The sequence below is a fragment of the Lampris incognitus genome, chromosome 20 (genome assembly GCF_029633865.1).
Source record: "Lampris incognitus isolate fLamInc1 chromosome 20, fLamInc1.hap2, whole genome shotgun sequence".
Taxonomy (NCBI): domain Eukaryota; kingdom Metazoa; phylum Chordata; class Actinopteri; order Lampriformes; family Lampridae; genus Lampris; species Lampris incognitus.
This window is the reverse complement of record NC_079230.1, coordinates 14,010,956-14,032,086: the sequence shown is the minus strand read 5'-3', so window position 1 is coordinate 14,032,086 and position 21,131 is coordinate 14,010,956. Positions and strand designations below refer to the sequence as shown.

The 21,131-nt window shown below is 47.5% G+C and overlaps 1 protein-coding gene across 1 annotated transcript in view; it reads left to right on the top strand.

The window, feature by feature from the left end:
- Nucleotides 1-10,516: 10,516 nt before the first annotated feature.
- casq1b (calsequestrin 1b) overlaps nt 10,517-21,131 on the top strand; it is a 45,146-nt gene continuing 34,531 nt past the window's right edge. The window contains exon 1 of the mRNA XM_056300876.1: nt 10,517-10,907. Coding sequence (XP_056156851.1) covers nt 10,671-10,907 — 237 coding nt within the window. The 5' untranslated portion in view covers nt 10,517-10,670. The remainder of the gene's footprint in view (nt 10,908-21,131) is intronic.

Below are 21,131 nucleotides of genomic sequence, written 5' to 3'. Positions count from 1 at the left end.
TTCTTGTCTCTTCGCCAGTGTGTGTGAATGGTGTGATGTGAGTCTCCCCTGTGTGCATGTGTAGTCTGTCCTCCTGTCAGGTCTACATGGTGATGGAGGTCACGTGGCTCAGGTGCTGGGGCTGTTCCGGTGGCATCTGGACACTGCTTGGCCTCCTCCTCCTCATCCTATTCTTCATGTAATGCCATTATAATTCTGTTATCCTCTTTCAGTGTTGTATTGTGTAAATTGTGTAAACACAACATCTATCACACGTTGTCCGTCTCAGGAGGGAGACCCCCCCCACCCCCTGTTGCTCTCTGTGAGGTTTCTTCCTATTTTCTCTTGCTGTTAAAAGGGTTTTTTTTTTGTTTAGGGAGTTGTTCCTTATCCGATGCGAGGGTCTAAAGACAGGATGTTGTGTTGTTGTAAAGCCCCCTGAGGCAAATTTGTAATTTGTGATATTGGGCTACACAAATAAAATGGACTCGCCTTGACTGGGAGAGCTCTCTGTGCTGGCCAGCTCTGTAGCCGGCTCCGTCTACTCTGGCTCTTTATGAACGTGTACCAGATCTGTGACTCGTGATATTTGCCTCCATCCCTCTGTCCAAGCCCCCTGGTGGCAACAGACTTGCCACAGTTGCCTACAAGCGGACGTATCAGACTACGCCGTCAACCAACCCACGTTTTCTCTGGGAGTCTGGCTCGGACGTTACGGCTTTTCCAAATAAACGTCACCCATTTCTCTCGGTGTTTGGGTCCTTTGATAATAAACGAGGGCTCACTGCTTTTCCTTTTATAAACCTGCAGCCGAAAACAAAACCTACTGCTGGCAAACTTAACGATAAGCAGCTACACCGCTTCACTTCTGGGTCGCGTCGCAGAAGCGGGTGCATATAATGATATGCGAGGCGCCACCCCCGTCCTTCAACGGGATTGGTCTCCTAGGTTTGTGACGTAGGAAACCCTCCCTGTCTATAGCTGTGTTTTGAGACTTGGCACGTACAGCAGATCTGCTCAGCCTTGGCGCCGGTGACTGCCCATTATGTCCTGTAACATCGCCCCAACACCACATGGACATGCTAACAAGGTTTTAAACGGGATTGTCATCATAGCGGGTCTTTAAGTGTGCACCAAAAATTGTCCTGATTTTGTGTCTGTCTTGTGAGGGGCACTTGTTGTTATATGGTGAATATGTCATTCTGGAAGTAAACCTTTCGTGAGCTGTCTTACAAGCTGTGAGTCTGATAAAGACGACAATGTTTCCCCTTTGTTCGACAAGTGTAGCTTACAGAGATTGAGAAATTGGGGCGTCAGCGTAGCGTGTGTGTGTGGGGGGGTCTATTCTGTTGCCTACCAACATGGGGATCTCCGGTTCGAATCCCAGCGTTACCTCCGGCTTGGTCGGGCGTCCATAAAAACACAATTGGCTGTGTCTGCGGGTGGGAAACCGAATGTGGGTTTGTGTCCTGGTCGCTGCACTAGCGCCTCCTCAGGTCGGTCAGGGCGCCTGTTTGGGGGGGGGGGTAGCGTGATCCTCCTACGCGCTACGTCCCCCTGGCGAAACTCCTCACTGTCAGGTGAAAAGAAGCGGCTGGCGACTCCACATGTATCGGAGGAGGCATGTGGTAGTCTGCAGCCCTCCCCGGATCGGCAGAGGGGGCGGAGCAGAAACCGGGACGGCTCGGAAGCGTGGGGCAATCGGCCGGATACAATTGGGGAGAAAAAGGGGGAATTTATTTATTTATTTGTTGAGAAATTGCAGTGGTGCACAAGTGCTCACTCCGTTCTCTTTAACTGAGCGTTTTGGAGCGTGTGTGTGTGTGTGTGTGTGTGTGTGTGTGTGTGTGTGTGTGGGGGGGGGGGTTGTCTGTACTGCAACCCGGGGCCTGTAACAGGGGGGTGCGTGCATGCGTGCGTTTGCACGTGCATGTTCCTGTGCTCGTGTCCGGATGTACGCTACAAATTACATCCTGCCGAGTTTCAGCGCATGACTCAGCCATTTACAAAGAGAATAATTACTGCACTCCACTTATAAATCACTGCCTGTTTATTAGACTTACAGGGGACCCCCCCCCCCGCCTGGTTATCAGACTTACAGGGACCCCCCCCCGCCTGGTTATTAGACTTACAGGGGAACCCCCCCTGCCTGGTTATTAGACTTACAGGGGACCCCCCCCCCCCCGCCTGGTTATTAGACTTACAGGGGAACCCCCCCCCTGCCTGGTTATTAGACTTACAGGGGACCCCCCCTGCCTGGTTATTAGACTTACAGGGGACCCCCCCCTGCCTGGTTATTAGACTTACAGGGGAACCCCCCCCCCTATGTTTCATCCCTGCCCCGTGTCTCTACATCGTCCTCCTCTCTATTTCGAATTCTCTTTCGAGAGTCTCCGTCTCCTCGCCAGCCTCTCTCACACCCAATTTCCAACCCCCCCCCACCGTCTCTTTTCTCGCCCTCCTCCCTTCCTTCGTGACGGATCCGTGTTAGATCTCATTAGCGCCCTAAGTTAGATGTGTCCCATTCTCACCCTGTGCTCTGGCGGAGGAGGTGGCGCACAGCGCGCAGGCCTTTCATCACACTGTGTAGCTCACACCGGTCCAGGGCAAAGATGGCCGAGCACATCATCACACCGACTTCTTTTGAAGATTTGTTCTCTCTCTCTCTCTCTCTCTCTCTCTCTCTCTCTCTCTCTCTCTCTCTCTCTCTCTCTCTCTCTCTCTCTCTCTCTCTCTCTCTCTCTCTCTCTCTGTCTCTCTCTGTCTGTCCGTCTCTGCCTGTCTCTCTCTGTCTCTCTCTCTCTGTCTGTCTCTCGTCAGCTAACACCGTGAACACTACAAGAAAATAAAATACACAACATTTTTAAACTGTACATTTCTCAGTCATTTTAATGTCTCTCAAGCTAGCATCCGTTGATAAACGGGCCCAAACATGGCAGCACAACAGAAACGTGATGAAATCAAATAAAATGGCTGAAAACGTATCATCACTTTGTCCATAAAGGCACATCAGCAAACATTAAACTCAAATACAGAACAAGTGAAACACAATTACCACGTGCAACTCTTGGACCATGAGCAGAATAGGGTTATCCTGGGTTATTCCATGTTGTTTCTTTCTTTTTTAATTGTATTTGGCCAATTACGCCACTCTTCGGAGCCGTCTCGGTCGCTGCTCCACCTCCTCTGCCGTTCCGGGGAGGGCTGCAGACTACCCCATGCCTCCTCCGATACACGTGCAGTCGCCAGCCGCTTCTTTGCACCTGGCAGTGAGGAGTTTCGCCAGGGGGACGTAGCGCAAGCGCGCGGGCCCCGCTATTCCCCCCAGTTCCCCCTCCCCGCTCAACAGTTGCCCCGGCCGACCGGAGGAGGCGCTAAGTGCCGTGACCAGGACACATACCCACATCCGGCTTCCCACCCGCAGACACGGCCAATTGTGTCTGTAGGGAGTCAAGACAAGCAGGAGGTAACACGGGGATTCGAACCGGCGATTCCCTGTGTTGATAGTCAACGGAATAGACCGCTACGCTATCTAGACGCCAGCCAGCCAGCCAGCCAGCCAGCCAGCCAGCCATCCATCCATCCATCCATCCATCCATCCATCCATCCATCCATCCATCCATCCATCCATCCATGTTGGTTCTGACCCATAATGCAACGGATGTGCCCGTAATAAACTCTGGTCATGTGACCCGTTACGCTCCTAATTATAATAAAACCTTGCATAAAGGGCACTGATTTTTTGTTAACTAAACATTATTTTACCGTGGTATATATTAGATATTTTATTTGTTAGATGTTTTAGCAATGTGACACCTCTTATTTACATAACATTTCTAATCATTTTTAATAGCTGGATGAACTCAAATAACCATGAATTTATGACACAAACATGTCAATGAGACATGTCTCTGAGACAGTTACCGTGACATCTGTACATGTCCCCGTCTGCACCCGCCTTTGTCGTTTGAGGATGTGATCCCTCGGTTGTTGGAGTTCTCCTTCCTGTCTCCGTGGCAACGGCGCTCCAACCCTCCTTGGTTTGAGTTGGAAGGATGCTCAAAGGGTAATAAGAGAAAGACGACGCATGTGGCAGAGTGTTCGTACGATAAATAGGTTGATAAACTGTGACTTCCGGTGCTTGATCTTCCCAAGGTTAACCGCCATCATTAAAAGCATAATCAGTAATACTTTCAGGAAAAATAACATGAGTAGGCCGATTTATTCTGTAAAAAACAACAACAACAACAACAACAACAACTAATCTCCTATAGTTGACATTAATTGAATACTAAGCCTAATTATTGTGACGTGTACTTTAATGGCATGAAGATTTATGTCAGCCTACTTGACGTCTTAAAATGCGGGTAGATCGAGTAGTTTCCTGAGATTTACCACTTGTTGAAACCATAGGGTGCCATAATCACAATCGCCAGTAGAGGCTGCTGTTTACCTCACGGTACAACAGAGTGGTTACTTAGGATGTGGTCATTCGGTCACCCCACCCACCCTCTCTCTGTCTCTCTCTCTGTCTCTCTCTCTGTCTCTCTCTCTGTCTCTCTCTCTGTCTCTCTCTCTGTCTCTCTCTCTCTCTCTCTCTCTCTCTCTCTCTCTCTCTCTCTCTCTCTCTCTCTCTCTCTCTCTCTCTCTCTCTCTCTCACACACACACACACAAGCTAAAACTTAATGTACTGCCTGGTGAGGAGTTGAAATCCTGAATTTTAGGCCCCCGTATCATTTTACTGCTGAAAGCTATTACAACAAACTTCGACCTTTTGTTATGAGAGTGCTCCTCGCCAGTGGCCAACCACACGCCACAGTGCCCTGGCATCTAGATGGGCACACGCTGTCTGAGGAGGGCGCTCATATTACACAGCGTTATTAATAACCATCGGCTCCTTTTTTTCTCTCCTGTAAACTAATAGCTGACATGCTCTCACACTCTCTATGCCCCCTTTCCTTAAGCATTCTCTCTCTCTCTCCCCCTCCATGTTTTTTTCCACCACTTTCCTGATTGTACACTGATCCCGAGCCAATTTACACAGTAAATACAACAGCACAGAGTCTCACATTCTCTCTTCCTCTCTTCTAGTCTCGTCCTCTACACACATACACACAATCCCAGTGCGTCTCGCTCTTTGTATCTCTCCCTCCGTTTCCCCTTAATACCCTGCGATGTCTTTCCCTGTCTCCTTCGTTCTCTCATACCCACCTCATTTTCTACCCAGAAGAGGTACTATATATATATACTATGTGTGTGTGTGTGTGTGTGTGTGTGTGTATACTCACACATACATGCGTATCAGTAGAACACGTACAAGCAGTGCAACATGACATGCATGACACTGTGGTGTCAGCCATTTCATAGAATAGTCATCCAGACACACACGTGCTCTGTCTTTATATCCATCTTTCTCCCTGAGACACACACACACACACACACACACACACACACGCATGCACACGCATGCACGTGCACACACACACAAACGTATGCACACGCACACATACACGCATGCACATGCACACACGCACACGGACGCCCACACACACAAACACTCCCTTCATTCAAGCACTGACACACGACTCGTGTGAGGCCAGTAAAGTGTCAATCAAGTGTTCAATGGCAGAACTCCATCTTGGGTCATTTCCATTTAACAATTTACTGACAGTAAGATGGTGGCGATCCGAACCATCCTGCACCCATCCCGCAGTGATGCTGCAGCCCATTCTTGAATGTTCTACACCAGAATCGAGTAGATTCCTCTTGAACGGATAGTAAATGTTATTTTAATTACATGCACGGGCTGGTAGCTTGCAGCACCGAGACTCTGTAAGAAGAGTTTCATGCATGTTTGACCAATAATGAGAAAGTTGTAAGCGTTTTTGCATTGCTGTTCTATTGCCACTCAGAGGCGCAACACAGTCTTCTGTGTGCCATCACGTGGGCTCAACGCTGACGTTCTACCGGCGCGAGTACGAATGAGACTGTCTTTTATCGCAAGAAAATGGTTTTATAATGCCCTACGACCCCACTGTATGCCCTACGACCCCACACTGGGTTGCTGAAGCGTCATGTGATGTAGGCTGAAAGGTTCAGGCTACCGATTCCTGCATGCATGACAAACTCTGGATAGGCCCCTCCTGGCGGTATTGACTGGACTTCACTTGTGGAGTTGGCGTAACCTGGGCAGCACTCAGCTGGCTAAAGCCTAACGGGACCGTGGACTGGCGTTTATAAAAATCCCACACATCCCTGGCTCGTACCCAGCAAATATGCCTGTGTGGGCCCACTGTGGGTAGGTGTGGGTTTACTGTGGGGCAATGTGGGCAGGGGCAAACCCCCACTAATCCCACATGGGCCCCATGTGGTTAGCCCATGCGGGGCCAACAGTAGTTTTGCCCTTTGAGGCACCTATGTGGGTTTACTGTGGGCAAGCCCAACTGTGGTCTTGCCCACGGTAAGCCCACATGGGTCCTCTGTGGGTTAGCCCATGCGGGGCCCACAGCAGTTTTGACCTTTGAGGTCAACCCCCTGTTGACAGTACAGTTAAAACGTTTTAAGGTTACAACTGCTTTAGGGTAAGCGACACTCGAACTTTTTATTTACCGCCCATGGCCAATGCTGCATATAGTCAGACCTCTGCAAAAATGACAGTAAAATGTAAACAAGTTCTCCAAGGTATAACCGGTCCATCCCATACTTAACTAAAACTGCCCATCCAACAGTGTCAGCTGTTTCATATTATAGTTAAGAGAAAGAACACTAGTTTTTTTGTTAATGTTTTGTCCCTTAAATGTTCCCATAGAGCAGTTCATGCTGTTTTTTTAACCAACTTAATCACAGATTAACTATTTGTTACAGATTAACTATTTAACAACTGTTGTTTTCTTCAGATGCTGTGACAAAAAGCAGCTGAGCCACAGCATCCGAGGTGGAAGCTGCCATCAAAATGTGGCTCAGAAATGCCAGGGATAGAGACAAAGGAAGGAGCAGAAGGGGCAAAAAATAAATAGATTTAATATTTGTTTTTTTTTTAGATTTAATGTTCTTATGTGTTCAAATGTGGTTCTATGTTTGTTGTTCTGTTTTATAAAAGCATTTAATTTGGTATATAATTTTGTTTTTCAATTCCAATTGTTTCCAATTTTCAATAAATTCTTTCTTCATATAATTTATATTTTCTTCATTTTTTTGTTTGAGCTGGCTGCCAATAAATATCACTAGCATACCAGGTACACATGGGGCACTATGGGCCCATGTGGGACCACTGCTCCCAGCCCAAAGTGTGGGCATACTATGGGCACGCTGCGGGCCCACAATGGGTCCCACTGAGGGCCCACTCTGCTTAGTGTGGGCAGCCCACTGGGGCCCCACTACGGGCCTTTAGTACGGGGCCCACACGTGCCCCGCATTTCATGCCGGTAACGGGGCCCACAGTGGGCTGCCCACAGTGGGCCCTCTGTTCCTGCCCGCAGTGGCCCTACATGGGCCCCAATGAGGCATGTTTGCTGGGTAAGTGCCTAACAAGTGGGCAACCTGTGGCGGATCCCATCGTCTTCACTCTTGTGTTGCCATGGAACTAGATCCACCCAGGCCAAGCAGTGTGGACCAGCGTCGTGACCTGATCACCACTTTAATCAAGGCTTTAGCGAATGACTCCAAGAGTTTTTTTTTCTATCTCTTGGAATGGATCCTTGGACACAAGAGACGCCAATGACGACGACGACGACCCCACAGCATCTTGTCTTAAGAGCTATGACAGCTGAGCATTGATGCACACCATCCAGGGGATTTCTCTGATCGGTTTGAATAGTTTCAATGGCAACACCAATGAAATCACGAATTCTGCTTGAAAACGGACTTCCAGAAACAGATACCTTGGTTGCATGAGCTCTTTGTTTTAAATCATTAACACGAATCACCAATTCACATCGCAATATATCGTCCCAACTGTATTTTTATTTTGTGTTTCCTTTCCCCATAAAAAACAATATTCCAATTGCTTACAAACAACAAATTGACAGGCAGTAAAACAAATGTCTAGATTGTTCCATTAATTTCCACTTGACAATGCCGTGAAAGTGCAGTGGTAGACAAAATTATGCAGAAAATACATCTGTGAATGTAACAACTACCTCCAGTGGGGCTGCATCAAAACAGGCTACGCTGCACAAGAAAATGCAAATAGCAACGCTACATGCAACTGTTGTAGCAAATGCCACTAAATGCCATATGAAGACAGTGATTCACACATTGTTAATTCTTCTGCACAATTTCAGTGATGTTTCAGGGACAAAGAGAGGACTGCTCAGTAATATAGCTGGTAATGGAGTGTTATCCCTAAAGTGTGTATATATATGTGTGTGTGTGTGTGTACAAAAGTTTTGGGCCACCTGGCCATTACACCTACAGGAGCTTTTATGATATCCCATTCTCAATCCATTGGCATTAATATGGAGTTGGTCCCCCCTTTGCAGCTATAACAGCTTCGACTCTTCTGGGAAGGCTTTCTACAAGATTTTGGAGTTTGTCTGTGGGAATTTTTGTCCATTCATCCCGAAGAGCATTTGTGAGGTCAGGCACTGATGTTGGATGAGAAGACCTGGCTCCCAATCTCTGTTCTAGTTCATCCCAAAGGTGTTCGATGGGGTTGAGGTCAGGGCTCTGTGCAGGCCAGTCAAGTTCTTCCACACCAAACTCACCCAACCATGTCTTAATGGACCTTGCTTTGTGCACTGAGGTACAGTCATGCTGGAACAGAAAAGGGCCCTCCCCAAACTGTTCCCACAAAGTTGGAAACATAGAATTGTCCAAAATGTCTTGGTATGCTGAAGCATTAAGATTTCCCTTCACTGGAATTAAGGGGCCTAGTCCACCCCCCCCCCTAAACAACTCCATACCATTATCCCTCCTCCCCCAAATTTACAGTTGGCACAATGCAGTCAGGCAGGTAATGTTCTCTTGGCATCCGCCAAACCCAGACTCATCCATCAGACTGCTAGACAGAAAAGCATGATTCGTCACTCCACAGAACACGTTTCCACTGCTCCAGAGTCCAGTGGCAGAGTGCTTTACACCACTCCATCTGATGCTTGGCATTGTGCTTGGTGATGTAAGGCTCGCATGCTGCTGCTCAGTCATGGAAACCCATTCCATGAAGCTCCCGGCGCACAGTTTTTGTGCTGATGTTAATGCCAGAGGAAGTTGGGAACTCTGCAGTTATTGAGTCAACAGAGCGTTGGCGACTTTTACGCACTATGTGCCTCAGCACTCGTTGACCCCGCTGTGTGACTTTACGTGGTCTGCCACTTCATGGCTGAGCTGCTGTTGTTCCTAAATGCTTTCACTTTTCAATAATACCCCTTACAGTTGATCGTGGAATATCTAGCAGGGAAGACATTTCACAAACTGACTTATTGCAAAGGTGGCATCCTATGACAGTACCACGCTTGAATTCACTGAGTTCTTCAGAACGACCCATTCTTTCACAAATGTTTGTAAATGCAGACTGCATGGCTAGCTGCTGGATTTTATGCACCTGTGACAATGGGTCTGAATGAAACACCTGAATTCAATGATTAAGAGGTGTGTCCCAATACTTTTGTACATATAGTTTATATGTATGTATAGGTATGTATGCATATATGCATATATGTATATGTGTGTTTGTGTGTGTATACACACACACACACACACACACACACACACATATATATATATATCCATCCATCCATCCATCCATCCATTTGCTGAATCACTTATCCTGCTCTCAGGGTCACGGGGATGCTGGAACCAATTCCAGCTATATATATATATATATATATATATATATATATATATATATATATATATATTATACACACACACACACACACACACACACACGGACACAAATATATTATATGTGTATATAGAATGATAATGTTGATTGTTTCCCTTTAAACTTCTCGTTACGATGTCTGCATGTGTGGGCTGTCCACACTGTTGTCTGATAGAGGCCTTATTTTTAGCGAGAGCTTGGGAACTTAATATGGGAAAGGAATCTTGGAGCCCCCCTTTACTTACAATCTCGCCGTTCCTCCATCCATCCATATTGCCAATCCTACATGTCACTTGTTGGTATCTGAAAAGCTTCAGACCCCCCACCACCACCATCATGCTTCAAATCCTTTCTTCGTGGCTCTTCTTGCTCTTTTGCCTGCTTCCTTGATCTCAATTTGCTCCCACTCTCTCTCAGCTATGGCTCCAAACAGGTGGCCATATGACCTAAAGATAGCTCCTCCCATGTCACCGTCCATTTGCTATTTTTCAGACGCTCAGCACCTCCCCTCCCCTCCTCTCCCTCTCTCCTGTCACTCCTACTTTTGCAGTACCCCTGACGGCATGGGCAAAGATCTGGGGGCCAGGTTCTTGTTCTCAAAGTGCCCCACCCCCCCTTCGCTCGGCCAGTGGCGTCAGGGGTGTCTAGTGGCACCTTTTTCTTAAAAGGGAGGGCTTCACTGTCTGTCCTGCTCTTCTCTAGCCGGTGGGGATAGAAAGTGGACTTTGTTCCTAATTCTCCCCATTCCAAAGCAGCTCACATTAGGACCAAACCTTAACACTTGTGACCCCACCGACCAACAGTTCATCTGTTGAGGTTCTGAGCTGAGAAGAGGCAGCGCTGCGACCACTGACCCTGACAACAACCATGAAGTGGGTCTGGGTGTTCCTGGGGGTCCTCCTCTCTTTGGGGACCCTGTCCTGGGGGGAGAAGGGCTTGGAGATCCCAGAGTATGATGGTAAAGACCGCGTCCATGACCTCAACGCCAAGAACTACAAGTCCATCATGAAGAAGTATGATGTGATGGTCATCTACTACCACAAAAACGTGGACGGCAACCGCAACGCCTTGAAGCAGTTTCAAGTTGAGGAGCTGGCCTTGGAGGTGGGTCTCTGCCAAGCATGACACCAGATGAATCTGCAGTCTGTATGGTGGGGGGTAGATATCATGGGGGTAGGGATGAAGGGAAGGCGTTACAGATGGAGCACCACTTGGCCCTGGGGGTGGATTCCTGGTGGCGGTAATGACTTTCGCAGTTAAGGTTTCCTCTGAGCAGGGTTACAGTAGCACATTAGGCGAAGCCAAGTGACAAAGTAAGGAAAAACAGGTGCATATTATTGGGCATGATTGAACAGATGAAATCGCTGATGCACCCAGTGTGGCCCCCAGCCAAGTATGACTACGCAGAAACGGACCTAAGAATGAGGTGGGATTGAAGGAGATGGAGGAACAGGAGGGAGAGGAGGGAGGGAGTACTGATAAACCCCATCACACCATGAGGTGATCATAGTCAGGCCTGTTTAGAGATTCGGTTACGACTTATTTGTAGTCGACTGAGTTTGTGTTGGCACGACGGAGCCAGACGTGTTGCCCCTTAGAGACAGAAGAGTACAGACAGAAATGTTTTCCAGCTTACTGATGAAAGGTGGCGGAAAGCAGGTGCATTAAATGGGAACACCAAATAAGCTCATAGATTCTCACTGTCTAATTCTATATGCCTTGGGACAGTCCATTAAACACTTGACAATCTTAACATTTATCTCCCACAGATAGATGTAAAGGTGCTGCTGTCTTAGTCTGTGTGGATAAAGGTACATGTAGAGTGGAAATGCTCCACTGACTATGACAGTTCCTTTCAACATATTTTTTCAAATCAATTTTCACAAGCTACAATTACAACGACAACAGAGATTCGATAGCTGATTATTATTTCATCATTGCTTCTGGCCGAGGCAGCCTCGAGAATTTCAACCTATACACATTTGGGTTGTGTGTGTGTGTGTGTGTGTGTGTGTGTGTGTGTGTGTGTGTGTGTGTGTGTGTGTGTGTGTGTGTGTGTGTGTGTGTGTGTGTGTGTGTGTGTGAGAGAGAGAGAGAGAGAGACAGAGAGAGGGAAAGCTATACCGGCAGCCATACCAAAAAGTCCCCATGCTCTGCCGAATGACAGAAGCTAAGCAGGTGTGAGCTTGACTAGTACTTGGATGGGAGACCTCCCGGGATAGCTGAGTTGCTGCCGGAAGTGGTGTCGGTGGGCCAGTAGGGGGCAGTCTTTCTGGTCCTAATAAACAAATCCCAGTGCAGTGGCGGGGACACTGTGCTGTAGGCTGTAGGAGATGCCGTCCTTCGGATGAGACGTTAAAGCGAGGTCCTGACTCACTATGGTCATTAAAGATCCCGTGGCACTTATCGCACAAAGTACGGGGCCCCCTGGTGTCCTGGCAAAATTCCTAACCTGGCTCTCTCCATCTGGCCACCTAATCATCCTCCCATGTAATTGGCTCAGTGATAAATCCCTCTCCACCTCAAGCTTATGTGTGGTGAGTGTTCTGGCACAAAATGGCTGCCGTGCATCACCCAGGTGGGTGCTTACATGTCGGTGGTGGTTGAGGTGAGTTTCCTCCCTTCACTGTGAAGCTCTTAGGGTGTCTAGATAAAGCGCTATATAAACATAGTCCATATTTATTAGAAGAGAGCCATGCCCCAAGCTGCTTGCCACTGCACGGCCAGAGAAAGTTGTAGATTATCATGAGATTATTACCATCATCAGATTTCTTTCCTATATGATGATAAAAGGTTAAAAGAAATGTCCTTAAATGACTTCACTTGTGAGCCCCTGACAGAGATTAGGAGTAAATAGAAATCTTCTAGTTGCTGTCGCACTTAACGTGACATCCTTCCTCCACTTATGCTAACAAACGTGACATTTAACTGCACGCACCCAGGGAACGATCAAGACAGGGATCACGACTATTTGCAAATGCTTTTCACCATTTTTTTTATTATTAATTTGCTAAAGAGTCACAACTCTCTTTTATGATTATGTGCTTGAAAATTTCATGTGATTGACTCTATACATGTGTTTTTGCATCGTGGTATCAACCCATTTCACAAGCCACCTTGCCAACTGGTCAACACGCAGCAGTAAACCGGGACTGGAAGATTGGCAGTTTGACTACCTGGGCTGACTGGGACCACAGCAGTGGGGAGAGTGAATAAGTGACGTTGCTCCCCCTGCCCCAGCAAATACTGTTCAGACACCCTTTGAGCAAGGCACCAGCCCTCCCTCAGTCGTTTTGGTGCGCGTGCTCAGGCGCCAACGGTTCAAGGCTGTGGTCATGCTGGGTAACTCCCAGGTAGAAAAAAGAGGGCACAGCACCAAATGAACAAGTGCTGGGTAAATTGAGTTTAAAATATAAATATAGTGGAATATTTCATCCCGGCCATTCGGGTTTCTATGAACCACAACAGGCCCACACAGTTGGCCCTTGCATTTACAAGGTGGTCGGTAGCATGTCTCCATCGCTCAGAGCAGGGGTGTCCTCTTACAGGGGCAGAGTGTGCCTTACACAAGCCAGCATAATAAGTCACCCTCTGTAAATAGCCCGGGACAGTGTGGCATGCTTAGCAAGGGGCTGAATGGGGCCAGAGAACTGAGGGCCATATCTCACTACCACAACTCTCTCACTTCTACTGTAGTTCTACCACATCACTCTCAGACCTGCTCAGCACACACACACACACACACACACACACACACACACACACACACACACACACAAAGACACACACACACACACACACAAAGACACCAGGTTCCTTTAATCACTGTATACATGTAATGGGATGTGACACCTGACTGGCTGAATCTTTGTGTAGTCAAGGTGAACAGGCTGACTAAATAGGGTAGCCCGCCCCCTTCCCAGCAGCCCATCCGTGACAATTGACACAACTGACCCCCTGCCAGTCTGAACCCATCAGCCAATCAGGGCTGAGATCTCTGGGTGGTCACAGTGGGCACTGGAAATAGCCGGTCATTATTAGCCATGTCTCAGGAAGTATGAATTATTTAATAGTCGGGTGGTGGGAATCCAGAGTTAATTGCTTTTGTCGTATTCAGCAGCTGTGTGTGTGTGTGTGTGTGTGTGTGTGTGTGTGTGTGTGTGTGTGTGTGTGTGTGTGTGTGTGTGTGTGTGTGTGCGTGCCCATGCTGGTAATGGTATTTCATGTAAAAGGTGGGGATTTTTTTCTCCTTCCAGCAGAAAACCACTTTATCTATTAAGATAATGGACTCTTTATTTTGTTTGAGCACAGTTCCCCTGCTCATTTCTCCCGCTCATGGATTTCCATCACGGCAAGATGTCGTCTTTTTACATGACGAGTTCTCGGCTTGACAATTCTAGGACATTTCCTCCGCATAAAATGGCTTCAAATGAGAGCAGATCCACTGATACCGTCAGACGCACAGGAACTGATATCTCAAGTAATGGGCCTCTGTCGCTGCCACATCTGGGGACTTCTATCTATACACCCCCCCCACCCCCCGCCGCCTACACTTACGTCTATACTGCCCAGATGGATTCACTGAATGTCTACCCACAACCTAATGTTTGTTTCTTATCGCCCTTTCCCATCCCAGTGTAGATTTGTGAGTTCCTTCTTCTGTGTCTGTGAAGGTTTGTTTGACCTGTTTTTGTCTCTGACTTTTCTGCTTTGCACTATAAAGTATTTGCAAAAGAAAAAAAGTAATTAGGAAATATCATCTATTCTTGCTGTTAAACCTCACGACGCCAAAGCTTCCTCATTGGATCCCAGGCTATTAAAGGGGAACGATTTGGTGTGTGTTATGCTGGGTCCGGAAGGACGTCCGGGTGGCGTAGCGGTCAATTCCATTGCCTTCCAACATGGGGATCGCCGGTTCGAATCCCCGTGTTACGTCCGGCTTGGTTGGGCGTCCCTACACACACAACTGGCCGTGTCTGCGGGTAGGAAGCCGGATGTGGGTATGTGTCCTGGTCGCTGCACTAGCGCCTCCTCTGGTTGGTCGGGGCACCTGCTGGGGGGGGGAATAGCGTGAACCTCCCAGGTGCTACGTCCCCCTGGTGAAACTCCTCACTGTCAGTGTCAGGTGAAAAGAAGCGGCTGGCGACTCCACATGTATCGGAGGAGGCATGTGGTAGTGTGCAGCCCTCCCCGGATCGCCAGAGGGGGGTGGAGCAGCAACCGGGACGGCTCGGAAGAGTGGGATAATTGGCCAAGTATAATTGGGGAGGAAAATGGGGAACCCCCCCCCCCAAAAAAAAGCAGCGTTGCCCAAAATTACTAATGCACAGTTAGGATGGAACAATATCTTGTGCCATAGTCCCGAGTGAGCTCAGGGAGAAAGTCCAGTTCAGAAAAGAAGATAAGGCACCATACACAACCTATCAATGGTTACCATAGGGGGCATCAGGATAAGCCAGCCTATTTCTAATGGTCCGTTTCAACAGCAACATCATTCACTGATGTCATGAGGTTATCAAGTGGTGCAGCCTTCTTCATCGATATTATACCGACTTACAAACCTATTGAAATGTATATCTTAGCTTATAGTATCTAAGCCATGACGTGAGTCTGGTGACTCCGGCGATGCCTCCAAAGCGGGTGCAGCTACGTGACCATATGTGGTGACTGTAAAGCGCCATCGCCTGTCAGCCTTGACCTGTAACATGCCCATCACCAAGCACAGCTAAACGCACTGAGGGGATGGACAAATTTTTCCAAGTGGTGACTGGTCGTTCACACAGACCGAGGAAGCGATTGAGAGAGAGAGAGAGAGAGAGAGAGAGAGAGAGAGAGAGAGAGAGAGAGAGAGAGAGAGAGAGAGAGAGAGAGAGAGAGATGAGATGAGGTGAGGCGATGAAAATGCAGACACACCAGAAATCCTGAAAACCAAGACAGGTAGCATGACCTCCTGTGTTCACCCCCTGAAAATATGAACCCTGGTCATCACATGTGAGCACACATGCACACATGCACGCACGCACGCACGCACACACACACACACACACACACACACACCGGACTGAACACACTAACACGCAAACACACGAGTGCCTCTGTGATACCGATCACCCACTAACTCGGTATCTTCTCCCAAAAGGGGTTGTATGCTGGGGAGGGTCAGCCTGTCATACCTCAAATATGTCTAATATTTGACCCCCTGACCCCAAGCGGAGTCATCTTCGCTCTGTCTTTGAAAAGTAAGAGCACTGAAAATGTCCTCGCAGCAGTGATAGTTTAGAAGGTCCATCTGTGACACTCCTATATACGGGTGTGTGGTGTGGCCAGGAGTTGGTTTGTCGCTATGTGACAAGTCTGAATGGGAGGTGTGCCGTCGGTTTGGCGTATGGGTTTGCCTGCGTTTACCACTGATGTCAGCGTCGCCTCGCAGATCACCTTTGGTTTGGCCCTCCAGGCCAAACTTCGCTAGCAGGCTATAAACATGTAGCGGATACGGTCTATTAGCGAAATAGGTACTCTAACAGTGACAGAGGAAGTGAATTGTGGGGGGGGGGGCACTTGCTTGAGTGATTCATTAGTGACTGTAATGTAGAGTGCTGGCTGGAGCTTGAAGCTATCTTTTTTGTGTGCAAAATAATGAACACTAGAGGTGCATCTTTAATGATTGGTGGTGATATGTTGTGAGATTCTGATAATCCAGCCTCATGTTTAGCAGGGACAAGGATGAAAGCTGGCAGACCGACTGCTGTGGTGGTCTCACCCGCTGCCAAAACCTCACTGCCAGCATCATATGATGGAAAAGGCATACTTTGGATAAACCCGGAGTGAGGCTCAATATGATGTGGAAAAGCATTATTCAGAGAGATCGCTGCACTAGCGCCTCCTCTGGTCGGTCGCGTGCCTGTTCAGGGGGCAGGGGGAACCGGGGGGGGGGATAGCATGATCCTCCCACGCGCTACATCCCCCTGACGAAACTCCTGTCAGGTGAAAAGAAGCGGCTGGCGACTCCACATGTAACGGAGGAGGCATGTGGTAGTCTGCAGCCCTCCCCGGATCGGCAGACGGAGTGGAGCAGTGACCGGGATGGCTCGGAAGAGTGGGATAATTGGCCAAGTACAATTGGAGAGGAAAAGGGGGAACCCCCCCCCCAAAATGATATAATTTTTTGCTCCATAACTACTGTTTTAGTTACTGCTTTCATAAGCCCCATCGGGCCAAATTTATCCTCGTCCCCCCTGATGAAGCTGCTGTGGTAGACTGCGCCTGCTGAGATAGCCAGTGGGGTGTTCGTGTCAAAGTTCATTCTAATATTTTTCTACCGTTTTCTATCCTTGCGTCATAAAAATAAAACCCTCTGAAAGCTAAATCATCAAATTCAAGCTGGCGTCTGAGTAATTCTGTGTGACAAACCTACAGTTTTTACTAAACTTAATCTGTCTTGGCTGCCATTTCCTTTCCTGGACTTCTCGTCTTGACTTCACTATTCGTGAAGCACTTTAAAGCTCCATTCTGGGAAGCGTGATATGAATCTATTTATTTATTCTGATAAGGATCCCATCGAAACGGAGACATTTGTTAAAGTCGACACCGGGAGATTGTTGCCATGTTACTGAAACAACTCATGATAACTGGCTCTACGACCCCACGCTATGGCTGACAATGACACACGGCTTCGGTCATAGTCATAACAGCCTTAAAATATCAACCCCCCCCCCCCTCCAGTTGGTCCACTCTGCTTACTCTCTATTCCTCCATCCACGTTGCCCAGTAGCCCCCCAGCGATGTCCCATTCGGTCAACAGGGAGGATGAACTCTGGCCTTTTGTCATACTGTAAATGCCCCATTCACATAAATCACTGCACTCCACACAGATCAGGTTACAGAGTCCTTTCACTCCTCTCCCTCTTTAACCTCCTACCAGCCCCCTCCTCCCGTGTTCACATAACCTGCCACACTATCCGCTAAACTGTTTTGGTAGTCAAATAAATAAAAAAAAGATTGCAGTGGGTGCACTTCATTCAACCTCCCCCCACCCCCCCATTAATTTCATTCTTTCCTATCCTCAAGGCCACATAGACACACGATATGTCATTTACATGAACATAATACATGGCGGCAGCTGCTGTGTGTGGTGCAGTACACACTATACAACGCAATGCACAGTGTAACGTACACGGATAAGTAGACACGTTAGCCCTTTTGGCTAACGGATCGGACCATTTAGTCGACCGGTTAACGTTGTCGCCCGTGTAACAATAGGAACTATTGTTAGGAACCATTGTTTAGTTCCTTGTTTACACAGGGGTCGTTTAGGTTGTTGCACCTGGAATAACGGACCGAGCATGATGCATAACCTTACGTGCCGAAGTTATTATTAAAGTTTATAGCCCCGTGGGGTTGAAACGAGTTGTAACGTCTCATTAGTAGAAGGAAACAACACACTTTAACAGCCCGCGGTGCGGGAGATCCGAGTTCGCGTCCCGGCTATGACGATTCTTGACTGCCCCCGCATTCGCTACAACAACATTATGTTGAAGTGTACCGTCTACCATGAGCACATTCTTGCCGAATGGTGACATACCACTGTTAAACCAGGGACGTCTTTTTTTTCCTCCCCCTTTTTCTCCCAATTATACTTGGCCAATTACCCCACTCTTCCGAGCCGTCCCGGTCGCTGCTCCACCCCCCTCTGGCGATCCGGTGAGGGCTGCAGACTATGCCTCCTCCGATACATGTGGAGTCGCCAGCCGCTTCTTTTCACCTGACAGTGAGGAGTTTCACCAGGGGGACGTAGCGTGTTGGGGGATCACACTATTCCCCCTCCCCCTCCCCCTTGAGTAGGCGCCCCGACCGACCAGAGGAGGCGCTAGTGCAGCGACCAGGACACATACCCACATCCGGCTTCCCACCCGCAGACACGGCAAATAGTGTCTGTAGGGACGCCCGACCAAGCCGGAGGTAACACGGCGATTCGAACTGGCGATCCCCGTGTTGATAGGCAACGGAATAGACCGCCACACCACCCGTACACCCTACAGGGACGTCTTTCTAATTTGATCAGTCATTTTTAACCACTGACACATTTTACATGCACTCCCCTGTTTAATGTTTTTGCATGGTTTCCTTTTTGGCCAACACCACAGTGGAGGAAACAATTTTTTAGACTCAGCAACAAGACTTTTCATGTGCCACTGCAAACATCAGTTAAATATTTTGCATTTGCACTCCCACTCTAGGCATTTAGTGACTGCTCCTGCACTGAATAGCAAAAAGTGCAAAGGGCAGAGCGGGATTCACCATCGCTATAAGAAGAAACACAGCTGGAATACCCTGACAGTGGTCCTGTTAAACAAGTACAAGAAGAAAAATGAATTAAGGGGCAAAAGTCATTTCTAGATGCAACTTCAGGCTCATGATAATGAACCGGTAATGGAAGTAATCACTGACGCTAGAGGTCACCAAGGTGCACACACGCACACACGTCAAGGCAGCACATGACATCGCAGACTTATTCATAATGCACCGAGACCCTTGTGGGTTCAAAAGGAGGTGCCGACATGATCTCGCCTCATCTCCCTCCAGCTCCGCGGAGGCCTGGGAAAAGGTCAGGCTGTTGCTGTGGTAACCGCAAATCGAAGCCAACTCCTCAAGTCTCCGTCTGTAGCCTCCGTCGTTTGGCTTCTCAGAGACATATGCAATGGAGAGAGCCAGGAAAGACTGGAGAGAAGGGGGGGGGATACTTCAGTATATGATATAGTACATTAAAGTCATATCAGGTTAAAAGCAAGCCCTGCGCCTGCTGCAGGGTTTCTTTAATCCTTGTTGCTCCGTTGCCATGAAAAAATATAATTGGATCTTGGCCGATAAAGATCCTGTCACGACTCCCACCACAGAGGTCAAATATCACATTCACACAGAGACACAGGAAGAGGCTCATATCGAAATGAGATACCCATAGTTTGACAGCCACCTACTCTTAAAATCACAGCTTACATTTTGGCATCTTAATGACCTTTGCACCACATAAATGTGACAGAATACCGACTAGCAATTCGCAGAAATGAAACTGATATTTATTTCAAATCGAAAACGACCAATGGAGCAATTCCTTTTGTCTTGATCGTGCATTATTGCAGGACGTGCAAAACGTGCACAGTTTTTGTGAATCCTGAAGTCAAGTGGATCTGGTCTCTTCAAACATGTCCCTGAAACTGAATGATGGAACCGGCCCATAAATTCAGAGAGGTCTTGTCCTCGCATGTCGTTGTCATCTCTATTTTGTGACACACTCACTTTAACAGAAAGTGAGATAGATGAATGTGCCTATTGCTCGTACCTGGAGCCTCTTAAAAATTGTTAAGTCAAAATATTCAGGAGGTGCTTTAGTTGCCCAAAAGTATGCCCAAAATCGTTTCTCCAATCAACACATGGGGGAAAAAAAAGAAGAATTAGAGCTCCTACTGGAAGTTTCTTAAAAACTGGAGGGTTTGTAAATGGTATTCATTATGGGAAAGGTAATCTTACTTGATATTCATCAATCTCAGGGAGCCATGTATTAAAATGTAGCAATCAAAATTTATCTGAAATATCACTATTATATAAATAAAGAGAGTCCAGAATAGCTGATACCTTCAAACCATATCTCATGATTAGCCTTTCAGGCCACAAATATACTAATTAGAGTTGGTGTCACATTTTGCAAGAGGTGCACATCTCATTTTAGACTGAAACTCTTCCTGACCTCATTGTATATCCCAGGGCGCTGTTAAAGTACTCCGTGTCTAAGGTCCATCAACACCTTTCTCTTTGATAAACCGCTTGTCCCATTAAAAGGCCAAAAGAGAGCGATGGCTCCAGCTAAGCCCAAAAGCTTTGGCAGTCACCGGAGCTTATGGTAGTCAAGTCAATTTATTTGTACAGCTCAAATTCACAAGGAAGCCCTGAAGGGCTTTACAATCAGTACAATATACAACAGTATACGACATATGATACCCTCCATCCTCGAATCCTAAACCCAAATGAGGAAAAACTCCACAAGAAAAACCTTATCAGGGAAACAAATATGGGAGAGACCTCAGGAAAAGCAACAGAGGAAGGACCCCTCTTCCAGAATGGACAGGCATGCAATAGGTGTCAAATGCACAAAATACAAAAAATGACAGAATCATAATGTAACATCTTAGATTACATAGAGCAAGGTAATGAGCCAATTTAATAAATTTAAATGTGCTGGGTAATGAACTTGTAAAGAGAGTGCAAGGCAAATTTAGTGAATTTATGTCCATCCAAGAAAACGCCAGGAACCCCACAGATGCACTCAAGAACCAG